The sequence below is a fragment of the Nannobrachium achirus genome (genome assembly GCF_963921795.1).
Source record: "Nannobrachium achirus genome assembly, chromosome: 6".
In the NCBI taxonomy this organism is placed as follows: Eukaryota; Metazoa; Chordata; class Actinopteri; order Myctophiformes; family Myctophidae; genus Nannobrachium; species Nannobrachium achirus.
Window position 1 is genome coordinate 53,356,940 of NC_137815.1, and position 20,279 is coordinate 53,377,218.

Genomic DNA, 20,279 nt, shown 5'->3' on the forward strand with positions numbered 1-20,279 from the left:
CAGCTCAGAACTGCTAATCCCCATGCACTTGACACGCTGATATCATAGCCTTCAGCAATGTGACCCTGCTCATGTATTTTTCATAGATGTTTTTGACAGACTTCTTTTGTCGGAATCAGTGTCGTCCCTCACAGATTTAGCTGATATCAGAGACTGTTCCTGAACACACTGAGCTTGCTAGATTTCCAAATGTAAGTGCATGATAGATACTGTAGATAGATAGATACAGTAGACAGACAGACCTGTCCCTGTGGGGAAATTTGGGAAACCATTAGTACAGCATCTGAATGCATTTTACATCATTTAGGTTTAGGGATTCCAAACAACCCAAGGGATTCTATGAAACCATAGTTCCACTGCTGTTCTGTTTCTTCTATGGAAGATTAAAGTACTATTCGTAACTTAGGGGATATCTGTCAGTCTAGACTCTAGAGCATACATGGGCAACTGGCGGCCCGGGGGCCACATGCGGCCCCCACCTTCACTTAATGCGGCCCGCAGGTTAATACCGGAATACTGATATGTTATTGATTTCAGCTGTTACAATTCCAAACATGACCTGCTTTAATTCCGTCAGTCTATATTAGTAGCTTAATGACTAGTTTAGTAGTATTAATTAAATTTCAGGATTCCAATTAAAAAAATAACAAGAAATAATTCAGGATTCCAATTCAAAAGAAGTAAAAATAGGCGCTGCGATGAGTTTTGAGCTTGTAGATCTGCTATTTTTGCTTCTTTTGTATGAGATACTAGAATGACAAAGTAGGACGTAGCAATATGCAATGTGGCCCTCCGGAGTGAAGGTGGAAATATAGTGGCCCTCGCCATCATCAAAGTTGCCCACCCCTGGTCTAGAGCATAGATAAAGAGTGGAACGTTTGGAGAGAATCAATCGTGAAAGTCATTGAATGTTGCACGCCCTCTTTTCAGTTGTGCGACACGGGGCACACAGCTACGTATAACTCAGGATTAATAGTGAAGTCCTGCGGATCCTGCGTGGATAAACAAGTGCTGTGCATTCCCACCCCCATTGAGCTCTACCTCCCTGGCAGGCTTGTCAAATAAGGGCTGACACTAATCATGTTAAAGTGAGATTGGCTTGAGGGGTTTCTCTGGGCTTCTGAGTAATGACATTGTTTCTAATCAGCCTAATACACAAGTGTTGCCCTGTATTGCCTCCACCTTCGCTGTCCCACTTTTACTCCAGCCTCCCATCCCTCAATTTTCAAGAGACGATAAAGTTGCCATTAACTCTCTCCTTATTACCCGTGTTCAAGTGGCGAATATCCATAGTGTCACTGAGAGACAATTTGGTATGCTGCTTTTTTTTCAGAGTCAATCCACGCTCTATTGACCCATACATTTTGGCTCCCTGAAGTGGCAAATACAATTGAGTGGAGCCCACCATGCCTCCTGCCCCCACCAACCCACTTCCTTGCTTGGTCCAGACCCATCTAATTAATGCTGGCAGGGCATTTACGGTTGGGGAAGTTTTTTCTGCTCCCTGGCAGGCAAGAGGAACCTGTCCAGGGCACAACTCCAGATATCTATTCCTCTAAATAAATAGTGATGACTTTGTCAGGCCACAGTAATTTCACTAGATATCTTGGGGAATTGAATCGAGAAGAGGGAGAAAGTGCATGGTGCTGGCGACAGGGGTGACTCGCACACATCCCTGTGTGTGCATGTACGTGTGTGTGTGTGTGTTGTGTGTGGCCGCGCATTTGTGCTTGCGTGTGAGATTGAGTGGTTTATATGGGCAGATGGAGGTGTGTGTGTGTGTGTGTGTGTGTGTGTGTGTGTGTGTGTGTGTGTGTGTGTGTGTGTGTGTGTGTGTGTGTGTGTGTGTGTGTGTGTGTGTGTGTGTGTGTGTGTGTGTGTACGTGGTGGTAGAGTTTGTCTCTGTGTGTTGGCTGTACAGAGTCACTCGAAGTAGATTTTTTGGGGGGGCAGCCTCGCTGCAAGATAAGTCCTCCCTATCTCTCTCTTTTTCCCTGTGAAACAGACCATTATTTGTTCTGGCTCGTTCTCCGGGGCCCACGGGATCGCTCCCGTCCAGATCCTGCGCGCTGATACAAATCAAACAAATGATTGCATGCAAATAAGGGTGAGAGTGGAGGAGAAGAGCTAAAGACTATATTTAGCTCATGTCATTTTCAGGGACTATGATTCATACAGAGGAATACATCTTCTAGTAAACAAGCACCCCCCGCAAACATTCACATGCACGTGCACACACACGCACGCACATCGCACGCACGCACGCACACACACAGACACACACACACACGTGCACACATACATTTTCTTTTCCCAGGAAGGACATTGCATTTCAGATCAGGCACCTACATTATATATTGAAAAACAAACAGCGACACACTTGACACAGAATTGTTTGGGAATGGGTAGCAACAACTGGCTAATTTAAATTGTGCCAGACAAGAGTTTACAGGCTTCTGCTGTCGCATTGACAGCCATTATTATAAAAATATAACAAATAGAAAAGAAAGGCTGTTTTTGTGGAGGAACTGAGTCTTAAGGACCATTCCGCTGTTAATACATGCCTTTTGGGGGGCACGGTGGTACAGTCGCTAGCGCTGTCGCCTCGTAGCTAGAAGGTCCTGGGTTCGTTTCGAGTTTGCATGTTCTCCCTGTGTCTCCTAGGGTACGTACCCTCACAAAAAACATGCAGTAATCCTGGTCTCTATGGTCCTGTGCTTCCCCCTGGCCAGCCGGGGCGCCTGATGGAGGGGACAGGAGCTGGTTGGAATAACGTGTTCCTTCCACGCGCTACGTCCAACCGGGAAGCTCCCCCCTGTCAGGTGATAAGAAGCAGCTGGTCATTCCTTATGCACTGAAGGAAGCATGAGCTCAGTTCGGGGCTCTCCCCAGGTTGGCAGAGGGAGAGCAGAGCCCAGGATTACAGCTTAGGCAATCGGCACTGGGTGAAAAATGGGTTCAAAATCGTGGGATAAAACCTTTTGGAAAAAAAATAGTTTAGTGTTTATTGTTTGTTTATTATGTTTTTACATTTCTTTCCAATGTTAATAAAACACTACTGAACTAATAATTGATGTTGGGCAAACATCATAACAAGTCATGGATGGTTGAATTTAGTTTGTAAATCAATATGTTCTTGAGGGAATACTTTGGGCTCGACTTTTCGGATCAATCTACATTAATTTGAATAACAACAAGATATCTTTGACAGAAAATAACTGTGTTGTATTCCATAGCCTGGCGAACGATCCAATAGCCTGGAGGGCTGGTGGGTCTGAGGTTATGAATTCACAAAAATAACGTGGTTGTCTGTGACCAATATTTCTTGTGCACACTGCCTACTGGCAGCGTGCACAAGAAATATGACACTGATCGGTCCAGTGTACTTGCAAGATGAGAGATGAATGCAAGCACACACACACACACACACACACACCCACACACACACACACACACACACACACACACACACACACACACACACACACACACACACACACACACACAATGATGATGTGTGTACGAGCCATTTTCTAAGTCTAATTGTTTGAGTTACTGTGTGTGTGCTGTAATGTCAGGCTGTGCTGACCTGTCATTTCATGATTACATATGTCATACAGACTTGTGTAATTCAGTTCATATTAGTTCATTAAGAATGCAGCCAATTGTATTGCAAGCAAGTTAATTCATTGTACATTACAGCAGCTGTGTCCAGCAGACTACCGGTAATTCAGTTCTGAGCAAGAAGCCTGTGAGCAAACACAGTTTTTTGTAGCCTGGCGGGGCCCGACGTCATCTGCGTTCACTCACTCATTCCTTCCACAGTATAACGTCTGGACTTCCGGGGATTGGCAGCGAGTATACTGATTATTCTCTGATCGGGGCCAATCAGTGACTGCTTACGCACAACAAACGTAGTCTTTCCTGACAACAAGTGAAAAGCTTTCCCTGATTGGTCCATGATGCTGCAGCATTTTCAAAACAACAATGGCTGCCCTCGCGATGCAACAAGTGTAACAGTTAACGCTCTAACAATAAAACAATTACAACAATTAAAAAGTAACACGGGGGATGCGCTAGCGGAGTTCATCGGCCGAAAAAACGTGTTTGTTTGCCGTTCTTCCGACTGGCTGAGAGTTGTTTTGCTACGCTGATTGGTTAGAGGAGTCTGTCTGTCAAGGCAAGTACTCCCGCCCACTTTTCAAGCTACCAATAGGCCGAAGGCCAGACGTTATACTGTGGAAGGAATGAGTGAGTGAACGCAGATGACGTCGGGCCCCGCCAGGCTAAGTTTTTTGACCCACGATAGAAAAATCACTGTACTAGAAATCACTTTTTGAACACATTTTGGATCTGTACCGTTTTTGTTTGTTTTGTCAACTTTTTATTGTCAAGTAAAGAAGTTAAAACTCATCAACGGTGTGATTTTGGGAATTTGGAGTCAAGCTGACTGCTTTACGGGCTTTTTGGAAACTAGAAGGAACAATGTGTGTCCCTGTGCAATATATTTGTTTATACGGAGCTTTGGAAAGTTTGCCGATTATGTTAGTGGCTAATGCTACTGATAAAACAAGCAGCACATGGACAATACTGTGTAGAAAACATGGCCTAATCAGGACTTAACATTTACTAATATTGTGATATTATGAAAATATGATTAAATATTAAAATTATGTAACTTAAATAATAATGTGGGTTCTTTTAAGAAACCAGAAGTAAATACGGAAGGGTGCCATACCAGAATGTTGTGTGTGGTACTGAACATCAACCAGGACGAGCACATCACACATCACCAAAAAGTGTTTGTACGGGGCACTACCAAGTGTATCAGAGAAGATAGCAGTCAGGAGGATGAGACTAGACACCAAGAACTCCCAGGCCAAAAAGCTTGTAATGTGGGAACCAACACACAGGCATTGATCGACAGGACGTCTCACACCTAACCTACAGTGCATGGACGTGCTAAAGAAAGATGCTGGTGCAGATAGCACAAATGAGCTGGTCAGATGTATGGAGAACCGAGATGCCTGGAGACTGGATGATGGAGGGCTCGTCTGAGGACGACATAGAGATAGAGAAGTAAATATCCCATTTGTATTCAGACTGTAAACAAATGGGAAATGTATCCATTCGTGCCGCGTTGCGAACTTGTAGATTGGCTATTTCCACCACTTCACTACTTCTTTTGTTTTCTAATTGATGTAATGTCTTTGATTTTTCTTTGATTTCTTCATGAAATTACTGACACAATTATGGATTTCTGTTTTTAATTCCTGAAAAAAAAGGTCTTTTGGGAATGTTTTTCGACGAAAATATTTTGGATAATAATAAAAAAAACTAAATGTAGGAAACAAAAAGCAAAGGGACCCATAAAAATCTGTCTGTGACCCACAAATGGGTCCCTACCCAATGCTTGGGAAACAGTGATTTACAGGATTAAGACACAGTAGTTCAAATAACACTGTACTCAGTAGTACAACAGACCTTGGTTGACCCTCAGCTAACGTGTTTGATGGCAAATTAGCTGTTTGCAAAGCCATGGCTTAAGTGTCCGTACGGCGTACGCCCCAAATCAACCTTTACTTTAATTGTTAAAATCAATGCGGAACATCTGGTTTCTAATCAATATGTTAAGTCAGTTATGAGCTGGATCTAAAGGTCTCAGTAGAAGAGCAGGGAGACCAAATACAACCATTGATTGATTGAATACTTTATTAACAAGATTGTTAACAGTACAAGAGGTATTGACACAATTAAACCACCCCACATTATATTGTATTAAAATATTCTACCATACAGATTAGACAAAATAACATTTTATTCACTCAAATAATTACATAATAGAACTTTAAAGTGGCTCTGTGATACTTTCTTTTAATGCATAAAATGTAATTCTGTCCAATCTGTATGGTAATGTATGTTAATATATAATATATATAATTTACACAATTGGGGCGGTTGTATTTTGTCTCCCAGCTCTTCTGTTGAGGCATTTAGATCCTGTGTCTAGTTGAATTCTGGTTTGACACAATGTATCCCCTGATACATACAGGCAGGCTCTATTAGCTCCCAATGGTAAAAAAAAAAAGAAAGAAAAAAAAAAGTCTGCACTTCCGAGGTAGAACAGGAAGGTTACATAGTGCAGCTTTAACTAAAACTAATGAAATAATTAAACCTAGAATTTAAAGGGAAAAACATCATTTTAGTTAACTGAAAGAAAAATAAATCTGAGGCTTTACAAAAAAAAAGTAACTAAAACTGTACACAATGTTCTTTTTCCTGATATGTCGCCCCTGATAATAAAACAAATGTATTTTCTAGAACATTTATTTAGGGGCAGAAGATTTCCAAAATGTATAAAACATGTATGCTGGTGAGTAGCTAACCTGCCGACGCTGGTGACCAGTGGCGGCTAGTCAATTTAGCGGGGTCACTAGCCATGCTATAAAAAAAAAACTCAAGCAAACATGCACCAAGCCTAAGGTATCATCACTGTATAACCCCCAATTAAGTTTATTACTGCAATCTGATAAATACATGATGATGAAATTCAATGGAAGGCTTTTCTTTTGTAAATAAAACACAAAATACACACATAATGCATACATCATAATAAACAAAACGTGCCTTCATAACATGAGACAATGGCAGAAAATTAACCCTCTATCACCTTATCGCTTAACTTTTACTCATTGATGGAAAAACAATCACATTCTTTACTGCAGTATCAATCAATAGGTCTACTGCAATGTAGAATACAGTATACTCTGTTACAAGTAGAAGTCTTGTATTCAAAATGTACTTGAGTAAAATAACAAAAGTATTGGTGCCAAAATAATCAAATACATGTATTGTTTTGGTATGAAGTCAGCATTCTTAATACTGTATCATACAAACGGTCCAAACCATTTGTATTTCTGTTCAGAACTCACGAGTTGTGTTGCTTTTCATGTCTCAACAAGTTTGCTTTGTACTTCGATGTACGACGGTATCGCGCGTCAAACATCGCCGATCTGCAAGCATAGTTGTGGGCTTGTAAATCGCAGATACTGCGATATGGTCGTTTGTCGAAGCATAACTCAGTATAGACATAACAGGCATAGAAGGAGGAAGGGAATCTCATCTGCAGCAGTCAGTGTAGTACGTTCTATGTGTACATAATATATCTATGCTCTGGGCGCAGGGACTTAGCGCACACGGAAGCTCCGTAGACTTGCATTGAAGAGTGAACTGCACATGTACGAAATTTAACATTGTGAGTGAATGGGGCTCTGTGCGCTAGATTTCTGCGACCACAGCATTACGTTTAGACAGCGTAGGGTGGTTTTATCTACATTTAATGGAAGCTATACATTTCAGTCACTAGTCATTAACTATATAATAGTTTCCTTGTTGGTTTGATTATTTTAAATATACATAGAAGGCCATGTTTATTCAAGGAAGATATGGGTTGGGGAGAGAGGTGGGAGCTGCGGCTGCTGGTGACCCTCCCGTAGTCGAAGTAATGACACATAGAAATAGCGAGATTTCACCACAGGCGAATACCTTTTGTAGTAAAGGCCCATTATCCTCTGGCCTCTTTTCGACTTGATTAAGGTAGAGAACACAGATTGTGAAAGTCAGAGCTTAGAGAGATTTCACACATCCTTCTCCCCTTCCAATTCTGTTGCTCTTTCATTCTCCTTCAATGGTATAGTTCATTAAAGCTCATATTGTTATTCATAATGAAAAAAATAAAGCATGTACTTTTATACAAGTTGGATATAATGATAGACCATCTGTTGACCTGGGGAAACATTGAATTTATCTGCAATAAACAAAAACAAAACAAAAACTTCATTGTCTCCGCCGCCTTAGGTCATTTGGGGCGAGTAGACAAATTCTTCTATAGTTTTTTTATCTCTGTTATAATATACTGCTAATACTTTGAAGTCAAAACTCTTCCACCAAATGAAAATCTGCTTCAAGATTGTTGAATCAGCCCACTATAATACCATATGTCTTGCCAACAACATTGTCTCTGACACCAACCATATTCTGCACAGTGAATATGAATTGTTGCCATAAAATACCAGACACAGTGTTCCATGTATTATCCCTTCCCACACATGTCTGTGTTGCCATTGCTATTATGCCCTACTGGCTCACCTAGCCCCCACCAGGAGGACGTTAGACTGGCATTGCCGGACTGATCACGTGGGATCACTCACAAGTTACTCTGTGGAGAACTTTGTGAGTGATCCCACGTGGTCAGTCTGGTAATGCCAGGCTAGGAGGACTTACCACTAAGGGTAAGATTTAAGTGGTTTAATAAGGTCAATTCTGTGCGGCAGTCAATTCTAAGATTCAATATGGAACGTCATCCCTCCAAAGCCAGATGTATGCTGAAGGTCCTCATTGTATTATGTGATTGTGTTCTTCTGTTAAATGTATGTATTTTGTTTGTTCTTTTATCTTAGGTTTTGCAAATGTGCTATTGCTAACATACTGTATTTCAGAAACCTCTGATAATAAAGTATTGTCCCTCTTATCATCATCATCATCATCATCATCATTACCTATGGCGTGATGATTTGATCCAAGTGAGCTCTTGACCTTCTGCTTGACCGTCTTTTTCTCCCCGCAGGTGGCCGGTGGGGATGACGGATCACAGGGTCATTTGGAGATCTTTTCGCTCAACAGGCCCACGCCACGGGCGGTCAAGAGCCTGCAGGTGGGCTCGCCTGTCCGCTGTCTGGAGTATGTGCCTGAGCCATGTCTGTCTGAAGAGGTGGAAGGAGGGGCTTACAGGGCCGTCCCGTCTGGGATCGGAAGAACGGTCCTTGTGGGGCTGGACGACGGGAGGCAAGTTTCTATTCCTTACAAGAGAAGCAATATTACCTGAGAGGGCACTCACAGATATCCCCCCCCCCCCATTTCTATAGTTACTATACATCGAATCACAGCAAAATACAGTAATATACTGTAGTAGAGTGCTTTACTGTTATGCACTCACGCCTACATTACGCTGCCGATCCGACCAATATGCCCATACTGTACATGGAAATCTCTATCAGTCCATATCCCTTTATACATGGAGATTGCTGATTTCATCAGTGTATGCCCTTTTGTGCCCATATATGGAGCTGACTGAAGTGTTTGCGCCTGATGCCTTGACAACACATGGAGTTCATACAACATACTCCATATTTGGGCTTAGCTGTATTGGGAACTCTTTAAAAAGAAGATAGAAGCTAGCACTGAAGCAACAGAAGCACTGAAGTATCCATAAACCCTATAAGGAATGTCTTCAACAATAATACCAATAATATTACAGAGGAGTCACAACAAAAAAAAAATACTCCAGCTGTCTCCTGTGGCCAAATCAGAACCAGTTCTGAATCCTGTTTGAAACTTGCTGCAGATCATGCAGCCCATTTCAAACGTGTCATTGAGATGTCATTTGCATCTGATCAGCATGGAGGGCTGTATTTGTATTGATCGTCCGCACAATTGAAACACTGTTGCATCATACGTATCCCCTCTCTTTTAATTGCATTCAATTAACAACTATTGGTAGTGACATGTTGCTGACTGTCGACAAATAAGAGCAGATCGAGGGATGAATCAGACCAAATGAAGCACATCTGCACACTAATGTTACTGCTTTAATACAACAGACAGCAACATGTGTGTTCTGAAAGATTCTCATGAATCATTAAAAACTCATGAATCAATAAATACTAGCCTGGTGGTTACCAGACGTTTGGGACGCAGCAGGGACATTTTTATGGCCATTAGCGTCGCTGCGTAAATGATATCAAAGTAATAATGATGTCAAATGACGTATATCTTACTATAAATGCGAGAAATATCTGTGAGCGTGCGTGTGTGCAATCCGCGTATCTCGAGAACCATTTGTCCCACCGGCTTCAGATTCGGCACGCGCGTTCCCCGCCGCGGCGCGGAATGACGTGCCCGGCCTCAACCCGACGCGACGAGCGGTTTTCCCGAACCGCCGCGAAACGTTCGGAATCACCGTATGCGGAGCTGATTGTTGACATCAGACTGTTTCGGAGGAAACCGGCGCAAGCGCGGACTCATTGTGACATCACTTTATAAAAGACTCTGACATCATGTACGCCACATGAGTCAACAAAATATTCCATGGTTACGTATCGAATGTCATCAGTATGACGTGTTCTGATGTCACAGATCTAGCTGCTGACATCTGCGTATTCTGCTTAAAGAAGAAACAAACAAAAAGCGACAGAGATATTCATATATGGGCATAAAAGGACACATACAGTCAGATACAGAGATCTCCATATATGGGCATAAAAGGGAAACAGACAGACAGATACAGAGATCTCCATATATGGGCATAAAATGGACACAGACAGATAGATATCTCCATATATGGGCATAAATGGACAAAGGCAAACATATGGTTAAAACGGGTCGTATGACAACAGGTATAATGGGGTTTGCATTAAATAGTAGGGAATTCACACAGATCTACATATATGGGCATAACATGGACTCCCGTATGCGGAGCTGATGTCTGACATCAGAGTTTTCCGGAACCGGCACTGTGTCTGCAGAGATCTCCATATATGGGCATAAATGGACACAAGCAAACAGATGGTCAAAACGGGTCCTATGACAACAGGTATGGGGTTTGCATTAAAGGGTGGGGCATTCATTCCCTATTTACATCGTTCCCGAGTTGGCCGGTCCCCGACTAGACACTCGGCCGCCTGAGTACAGATACAGAGAAAAAAGTATAAAATATGAAACTCTTCTGAAGTTTTTGTCAAATTTTGTGGAAAGCGATAATCAGTATTATCTTGTTGCTATGGTCCCCTGAGAGCTCTAGCTCTAGCCTGTCAATATATCATTGAACCAAGAAATCTGAGTTGATTCAGAGCCCCTTCAAGTCCCCTGCTAGGCTACGATCACTGTTTCTCATTTTCAAATCCAATATATTTTTCTTATTTCTGGGGTGGGTAATGGGGGGTATGTTTAATCTCAGACTCTGTCACAGCCATAGTGAATGAATTATTTTCCCAGATGGAGGGGAAACAGCACGCTTGCATTCAGGATTTAGACTTAATATTACCGTGGTTTGTTATTCTCTCTGTTGTTTTCCTCTGTTATTTTTTATGAAAACTCAAATAAGAGGAGATGTCTGCATTTTGTTTATGCTGACTCATTCCACTCCTGCAATACCTGCCCCTGGAAAAGAGGGAAGATGTAAAGGAAATCCAATTTCAGCATTTTGGCACACACAAAAGGCTGTCAAATCCAATGCTGCCTAACACTTTCTTTTAAGGCACAGGGATGAGGAAAGAAAAGGTGTGCATTTGTCATTCCTATGAAAGACAATAAGACACGTTCAGCAAAGTTCAGATGGCATTTCGAACGTGAGAGAGACAGAGTGGTCACATTCACAATGCGTTGCTCCAAAGTGCACTGTTAAATCAAACTGCATAAAAACGAGCCACTCTGTCATTACAAATGATGCTCATTCATCATGTTGGCTTTTGCCGCTCTTGTTACCTGCAGTATCCTGGTCTATGGCAGTGTGGACCCCGCAGCACAATGCCTCTTGACCCTCTCTAACCCCGAGGGCTGCCCTGTCCTTTGCCTGAAACATTCCCCCAGCTTCTTGTTTGCAGGCCTGCGGAGTGGGACTGTCATGGTGTACAGAAGAAGTATTGGAGGTAAGGTAATTCCTTGTTATACAGTACTGTACATAATATTGCTGGACCATCATGTAATATCTACTGCCCATTGAATGTTGATTTAAGCAATATTACCCGAGAGGGTTGTGTTATCGTGAATATCTGCACGCCTGCAACGAGCCGAAGGCGAGTTCCATAGGCAGTGCAGAAGTGCTGATAATCACGATAACACACACCCTTAAGTGTAATATTGCGATTATACAACAGTTACCCTTAAAAAAACATGTCGACTTCATTTCATTGTAATTAAGATATTCAATAGAACATTTTAATTTTTAATGACACATTTAGCTACTATTTCCCTGAACTTCAGCCATTTACAAGGCATCGCCTACGAAAACAATGATAGCGAGCCGGCAGCTTTTTTGCGACCAGCACAGTTGATTTCTTTGTTTGATGAGACCCATTCCATAATGCTCAATATCACCACAGGTAGATTATCCTCGTAAACCAGCCTCCTCCGGAAATCTACATTTCATTTAATGAAATGTAGAATATCGGCTACGGGTAGATAGCTATTTCAACCAATCAGATTGCTTCATCGGAACTACCTCTATACTTAATAAACGAATACTGTACTTAGTAGACCATGGCCGGCTCTGTACTTGGTTCTTTGCCTCTACACCAAATCTCTTCGCCCCAAAATAGCCGATCTGCAAGATCACAACATGTGTCACAACAACGTACTGTAACATGAATGTTATCCCCAGAATAGGGATGCTATGTATGGTTCAAGTGAAGTCGTTTCAGTGATGACAAGACTTTGTTCATTTCATTGGAACATGTTTTTTCAATGTCTCCCTTTGTGTTGAACCTTGAAACATGATGAAATACCATAAGCCATTACTCAGTCAGAAAAGAAAGTGTGCAATCCCAAGTGTCTACTTTGCAGCTGAAATATACTTGATTGCTTGTGTTATATATAAAACACCCTCTGTGCATATTTGTGTGACAAATGGGGCCTGTCATTTCAACTGTGTGTATGTAATTCTTAGCACACGCCACAATAGTTTCATCCCATCATTGCAACCACGTGCGGGAAAGCACATTACAGAGGAACAATATACTAATTTCACAACAGATTACACTGCTAATGCTCTTAGAAATATTAACCAATAATTGATATGAGGTCATGTAATTATTTCCTATTCTTTTTTCTGTTGAAATAATTATGCCATTTCGGTGTCTTGTGTAAGACACAACACCAAAAAGGATTTAATGTTTTTCTCATTAGTGATCACTAATCGGGGCCTGTTTGACAAACAAAACATTATAATTTTTCAAATTAGTACTCCAGTGTTATGTTATGTGTGTTATTGTTTCCATGATTTAATATGGACGTAGTACAGTACAAGCTGCTCGTACCAAATAACCATGGATGTTTGGTGCGATCATCAGTGAACGCGCCACTGACTGTGTGAATTGAAATATGCATCAGTTCGGCACCCGTTCAGCGTGTGGCAACACGTTCTTTGGCATGGATGAAGAGAGTCATACTCGCAGGGAACCTCGTCTTCATATGAATGTTCGCTCTTGCGGAGACATATTAATGTTGGACCGCCTTTTGAAGCCATTTTCTTGGAAGCACCTCCTGTTTTCTCCCTTCCCTCGTGCCTGGTGGCTCGCGCTCTCACACCCGCTATGGATATGAAAATAGAGCTTCGCTGTACATGTTTATTCAGGCGACATGAAGCTGGGGGTGTACAGCCTTCCAAGTCTTCACAGCCTTCACAGCCACCGGGAGTACAATAGCTCACCAGGTGCCTCTCACCTGGCATCAGCGTGTCAATGTGCCAGCCTGCCCTCCTGCTCTCTTCCACCTCCACCCAAGCAGGGAGGATGATTAATTACACCATGGCTGCTGCATGCCGATTAAATATTACTATTCATACTATGTATATATACGTATATTAATAAAAAGGACAGGGAGAAAAGCTCCAGGGGGGGCTAGGAGAATATTTGCGCTAGCCTGTATAGTTGTTAAAGATTTATGCCCTTGAATAGCACACAGCACCGTCTGAAAATAAGACTGCAGGAAAAAGAAAATGCCAAAGCTTCAACTAAGACTGAATATGCAATACATTGTTCTTTGAAAAAAGGTGCTTCGCTACTGTACCTCTGTTTGCTGAGACGTGCTGTAAAGCTTGAATTATACTTATATACTATGCGCTCAAAATAGGTGATCTACAAGTTCAACATGTCGTTTGGTTGATGTGAGGGCTAGAGGTTCGCTCAGAAAGAGCGAGTATTTCGAAAAGGTGTAAAAGTGACATTTAGCAACATGCCAAGCAATTAACCTGTGGAAGTCAGAAGGCACTGTAAAAGCCATTCTGCTATGAAAGGCAGAAATAAACAACTCAAAATGTTAATTAAATGGCTGGATGCACATCCTTTTCTAATTTTGCTTCATTAACGCAACTGCAAAACGAAACGCTTATATAATTCATTTCATAATGTGCCACCAGTGGTAGCTGCAACGTGTGGCCCATGATTAAAACTCAAAAGAAAAAGGTCTGCCTCATTTTCACACTGAAGTAAAGAAAAAAGAAAAGAGAGAGAAAAAAAAAGAGAATGAACTGGCGATAAAGAAACTGGAAAGCGGATTAAAAATGTGCCACAGACTTATTAGCATGTGGGTGGCAAGAGGTGCATTATTGTGTGAGCACTGTGTGCCGTTTCAGGGAGAAGTCCAGACTCTTTGTTTAATCTAGCGGAGGTTCAAAATCTCTGGTGTGTGAGCACGCACACTTGTGTTTGAGCAAGTGAGAGAAAAAGAGAAAGCAATTGTTCTCTGTGGGTCTTTTTCTTTGTAAGATTAAGAGTATGGAGAGACAGGCGAGACAAGCCGGAGGGGGTCAGATTCGAACCTGGGTCCTCGCTCTCACAGGGAGAATAATCAGTGGTGCAAAGTAACTAAGTACATTTACTGAAGTACTCAAGTATAATTGTCAGTTTTTGTACTTTTTGAATTCCAGGCTTTTACAGAGAATAATGGTCTGTGCAATAACTCACCTCACCCCTCTGTGTCTTTTTAACATTACTATCATAACGGCACGAAACATTGTACGGCTGCTCTTCAATCAAAGCAAACTACTGGTGTAACCGGTAAAGAGTCTAAATCAGTGGTTCTCAAAGTTGGATCCAGGGACCCTGAGGGGTTCCTTGAGGGGGTTCCAAATGGACCCTTACAGAATGGAACCAATTCTCAGAGTCAAGGGGTTCTCTGAAATTAAAAGGTTTTAGGAACATTGGTCTAAATCATGGCATGTATTTAGCTTGTTCACAGTGAGGGCTACTGAGTCCAGTAGCATTCTTTCCTGGTGTCACTTTTTCCTCCAGAATCTTCTTAACCATTTAAGCCCTACTTTGTTGTACAGCGAATAGCAAAAATCTATGAGCACGCAACAGTATTTTCACCCCCTAGGGGGCCCTCAGAGTTACTACAGGGGGTCCTCCAAATCTTTGTGTGATAGAAAGAAAAAAAGAAAATCTCCTTTTTAGCCAGATTCTTGCACATTCTGAGAACTTTAGCCGAAAATAGCCGATCTACAAGCTCACAACGCCTGACGCTGCGAGGCGTTGTGAGCTTGTAGATCGGCTATTTTTGGCAAAGAGGTTTGGTGTAGGGGGAGTATTGACAGTTCAAGTTGTTAAATATCTGAAAAAACAAATTGACATGAATCCAAAATACACTGATGATTGTGCTGTCAAACATTTTTAATATATATACGTATATATTTTCTATAACAACATACTCAAAATGAGGATGCCATATTGAAAGTGGTTAAAGTTGAGGTTACTTATTCTTTGCTTGCTTGTTTTTTCCTCCCATCAGGTGATCTGTGGGACCCAGAGTCCTGCAGATCTGTGACCGTGGGCTCAGAACCCGTACGGACGCTGCTGGTGCTGGAGGACTCTGTATGGGCCAGCTGTGGAAACTGTGTCATCGTCATCGACGGCTCCAGCCTCACCACACAGGTGAGACATCCAATAAGCCAGTGGTTCTCAACCTTTTCAGGCCACGACCCCGAAAATAATATTTTAACTGGGCCCCCCCCCCCCCCCCATAAAAAAACAACGCAAACTACAATATTTTTGTGTTGCCAATTACAAGAAAGGTAATGCACATTATAAAGATGCTATATGATTGACTGTTTTATTTGATTTAACTCACAACGTTGTGAGCTTGTAGATCGATTATTTTAGAGAAAAATAAAATAAAAATGTGGAATTGAAAAAATGAACAGCACATAATTACTATCTTCTCTTACGGGGGTCCCTGGCAGAAAATTCAAGATGGGGTCCGTGGTCAAATACATATCAATTTGGGGGTCCTTGACATGAAAACACACGTTTGTGAGGGCTCAAGGGATGTTGGATAGTTTAAACAACTTTGATCTTACTATGTGTAAGGAGAAGCACATCCTCTAGGGCTGCTGGTAGGGCTTAATGCAGGGCCCTACTTTTGTGTTAAGTTGAAGCGGCACAAAGCTCAGTCAACAGCAGGGCTTAAGGGTCCTGACTCCTGATGATAGACTGGTATTTTTAGGACAGAAGATTGTTTGCATTTAGATAAATACTATATAGTCAGTGGTTACTGTTGGATTTTGGCACTCACATTCCCAGATGTTCTAAGTAGGGACACAGGACTGACTGAATGAACTTGGTGCGGCAATGAGCAACAGAGACCAGTGGAAGCAGCTTGTGTCGCAGATCTCGAGGGCACTCGAATGATGATGATGAAGTCATGGCCAAATGACAGCTTTTCGTTAGTGTGTGCTCAGTGCAACGGTGTACTGACAATTCCCACAGTGTCATGGAGTAACAGCCTCAGAACCATAGAAAAGCTGATGTCTTTGTGCAGGAGGTGCACAGTTGTCAACATCAAATCCACAGCACCTCAAACAGACCGCCCGGAGCAGATGATGTAAAATGATCTTGGGAGTAACTTACAAATTCAGTTAATTCATCTGGCACTGCACCTATGAGAAGCATTTCTCCGTGAATGGATCAATGATGTCGAGTGACAAGCCAAGCAGAACCTGGCAATCTGTAGTTGACCAATCAGGATGCCTTTTAGGGAGGAGAAGCCTATATGGAGAGATATGCCTATATCTTATTCCCTGTGTCAGAGCCATTTTGTTTGATACCCGGTTCATATAAAAACAATACTGAGTCAAGGTCATTTGGTCAAGGTTTCAGCCCGACCACCATTCACTTTACTGTATAGGGCCTGACTCTGAAAGAGATTAGCCACACATTTTGTTTTTTTGAAAGAGGTGTGCCCACATTTTGAGAATCTGAGACCCATTGACTTCATTTATCAAGGAAAGGTTTATATTAAAAAGGTATTGAACATATTCTGAACAAAGATTTCGGGGATTTCACATAAGCCTCAGCCTGGTGCACACATTTGGCACAGATCGGTCTTGCAGTTTGTCAAAATAGCTCCACACAGATGAACACACATATTCTGTTCTATAAGAGTCTTATAGATGGCTTTGTCTATTTCAGAGCATCACATACAACAATTTGGCGGATTAGGAGGATTTTTAGCAGATTTTAATTGTGGAGAGACATACATGCATTAGGAGGCACAGCTTGACTGGAACAATATGCCGGTAGTGTTGATGCATCGCTCCTGTGAACCGCAGCGGCCAATGCAGTACAGTATCTATGTGTCTATGCTGTGTCTATGAATCAAACGAAGCTATGGGAAAATTTACTGTAACATTAAACGGATATGTCACCTTTGGGAAACCGGGGGCTGGCTAATGTTTTCTTTATTTATTTTATATAATAAAATAATTGCACTCGCATCTTGTGGAAATGATCCTCGGAATTATCACTGTCAGGTTTCTATATATTTATTTATTTTTCCAATCTGTTTGCAGGTGTTCCACTACGCTATGACTGCCTGGTGCATTGTCCTATAAACATTATGTATAAGGGAAAACTCATACGACAAATGTTTCAGTCTTCTAGCCAGAATGTTTAATTGTATGTCATAATTAAACATCAAGTATTTTGTTACGTCATGCTCAAAGGCTTAAATTCACAGAGGGCAGACAAGGCCTCTTGTCGTCTCTGGCTGTGGTTGACATTAAGTAATGTCCTCTGATACCAACCAAACTGTCAAGGTTAATAGTAATAACATATTTGAATGCTAGACTTGTAGCCTTACCCTTTAGTTATTGCTCCCAGGTGTGAGTCTGTAGAGCTCTATGAATGAGAAGTAGGAAAGCAGTGAGAAAAAAGACATGGTCGTCTACAAAGTCTTCCTGCATACTGTAAACAAAAGCTTTATAAAAATAGCATAATATAAAGCCTTATAAAAAGCGTAATAACCAAAAGACCAAGCAGAACACTAACAAATTAACAAAATCTATCTCACTATGTATGTACATCATATGAATGTACATTAATCTTCTCTAAAATTACACAATCGATTTTCCATCCCACAAAATGTACATGCACACACAGTACGAGGTCAAATTAATTAATCTCTGAAGGCTCTTAAGGTTTCCTGCCGTTGCCTCCTTCCCCTGCAGAGATACTCTACTTGAGTACGAGTAGGTTGGTTTATGTTACATACGGTACTTGAAATTCATTTCACAGAGTAGTTCTTATCTCAGATTTAATTGAAACAAAAATAATTGGCTGGCCATGAGCAATAGAATGAAAACCATAGAAACTGCACACAAACAACCAAAACTAAAAGGAAAAACAAAAACAAAAAACTATGCAGAATTGACCTGAATACAAGACAACCCTGGTTATAGGGTTTGAAATTATACTCTGAGGAATTCACAGTGTAAACGGATCTTGGCCAAACAACGCATAGACAGCTTCTGACTGCTTCACTGACTGCCTCAAGACCTTGAAGATCAGGAGTGACTTAAGCAAGGGAGATGTCTTACCTCGTTCCTTTGCCTCTCTCTGTTCTCTGGAGGCAGGAGCTTAACCAGCTGAGTGGCCACGCAGTGCAGCCACAGTTCTGGTTCACTGTCTATCCCACAGAGCTTAACAGGTCAGCATCTCACTGCTTCCTTTGCTAACCTTGTCTCCGGCGCTAATATGGACTCGTGGGGGCTGACATCACAGGAGCTACAGTGAATGCACAAGATCCTCTAGGAAGCTGTGCTTTGGCCGCTGGAGTGAGTTGTATGGCTGGGAGTGAGGACAGAGTGGTTTCTGTCACTCAACTGCAACCTATGTGTGCTTCGTTGTCTGTAGTACCCGAGACTTACCCCAGACTCTTGCGCGGCACATCACACCACACGACAATCTCAAGTAAAACAGCTGTGGAACTCAGTTTTTAACTTCTGAAGTAAACTTTTTAAATCACCCAAAGGGACCAAGTGCTCCAGTTTAATATCTCTCTGGAGCTGATTCCATGACCATGAGCGTAAAAATGAAAAGCCATCTTCTCAAATCTTGTGGTCGAAGGAGGGACAGTAAAAATTGTCAGGTCCTGGGTTAGGTTTGTTATTGCCAGTTGCGAATGGCTGCCGCCTGTAAGTGGTTTTTCAGGGTGATTTTAAAGGATGCTAGGGAACCACACTCCTTTAAGCCCTTCGGTAGGGCGTTCCACATTTTGGTTGTATAGCACAAGAACGAGTTTGACCCTTTGTTTGAGTTGACTTTGGGTTGAACGTGATCTGTGGCGCTGCCTTTGGTGTTGTAATTGTGGACGTCCTTAACGTTTATAATGTATTTTGCCAGGTACATGCGTATCTTAGTGGTGTAGTGTAACTTGTACACCAGGCCCATTGCAAGTTGCTTTGTTCCCAAAGAGGGGTCCTTGAGGGGCTTCCTTGGGGTCCCCTGCAAAATCAGTAACTGTTTAACTGCTTGAACTATACTTTGGCTATTCATAAATAGCCGATCTACAATGTTACAACTAGTTATTGTAGTACATCACTTTAGGAATAAATCATCACCAAAATGACGAGATAACACTTAAGTATTTAGAATGAAGAATTAAGAGGGGTTTAGATGTTTACGCAAATAATAACACTGTTGCGCACACAGGCATGGCAGAGCGCAGTGTCGGAACATACTGTATTCGTTCCGTGGTCCACGATGCTGTTGATTCCAACTAGTTAACTACATTATTTTAAAAATCGCTACCAATATAATATATCTTTTTACATTTATTACAGTTATTATAACACTGGTTGGAAGATCGATCTATCTTTCTGCCTGTCTGTCTGGCTGACTGACTGACTGAAATGCTCTTGTTGGCTGCCCTCTCAGAGAGATGATCGCTACACCACGAGATTTTCAATCACACACAAGTCCAGATATCAAACATGCCAGATACCTAGGAGCGGGAGGCATGTGCAAACGCTGAGATCATGCTCGGCTCTCGTTCTTTGAACCGTTCTCACACAGCGAGCAAAACCACAGGGAGCAAATCCTGATTTGCCTCTGGATCTGGTGCTTTGTCGTTGACGGACAAAAAAGTGGATAATCGGTGCTAAAATCTCGCTATGTGAACTCAACAGTAGCTATATTTAGACTCACAGTATATTTCCCATTACTTCCACA

At 41.8% G+C, this 20,279-nt stretch overlaps 1 protein-coding gene across 6 annotated transcripts in view; it reads left to right on the forward strand.

The window, feature by feature from the left end:
- Window positions 1-20,279, forward strand: part of arhgef10la (Rho guanine nucleotide exchange factor (GEF) 10-like a) — a 197,378-nt gene that overhangs the window by 164,586 nt on the left and 12,513 nt on the right. For all 6 annotated transcript variants that reach the window (XM_080728639.1, XM_080728636.1, XM_080728641.1 and 3 more), the window contains 3 exons: window positions 8,627-8,844; window positions 11,548-11,705; window positions 15,562-15,704. In XM_080728639.1, coding sequence (XP_080584765.1) covers window positions 8,627-8,844; window positions 11,548-11,705; window positions 15,562-15,704 — 519 coding nt within the window. The remainder of the gene's footprint in view (window positions 1-8,626; window positions 8,845-11,547; window positions 11,706-15,561; window positions 15,705-20,279) is intronic.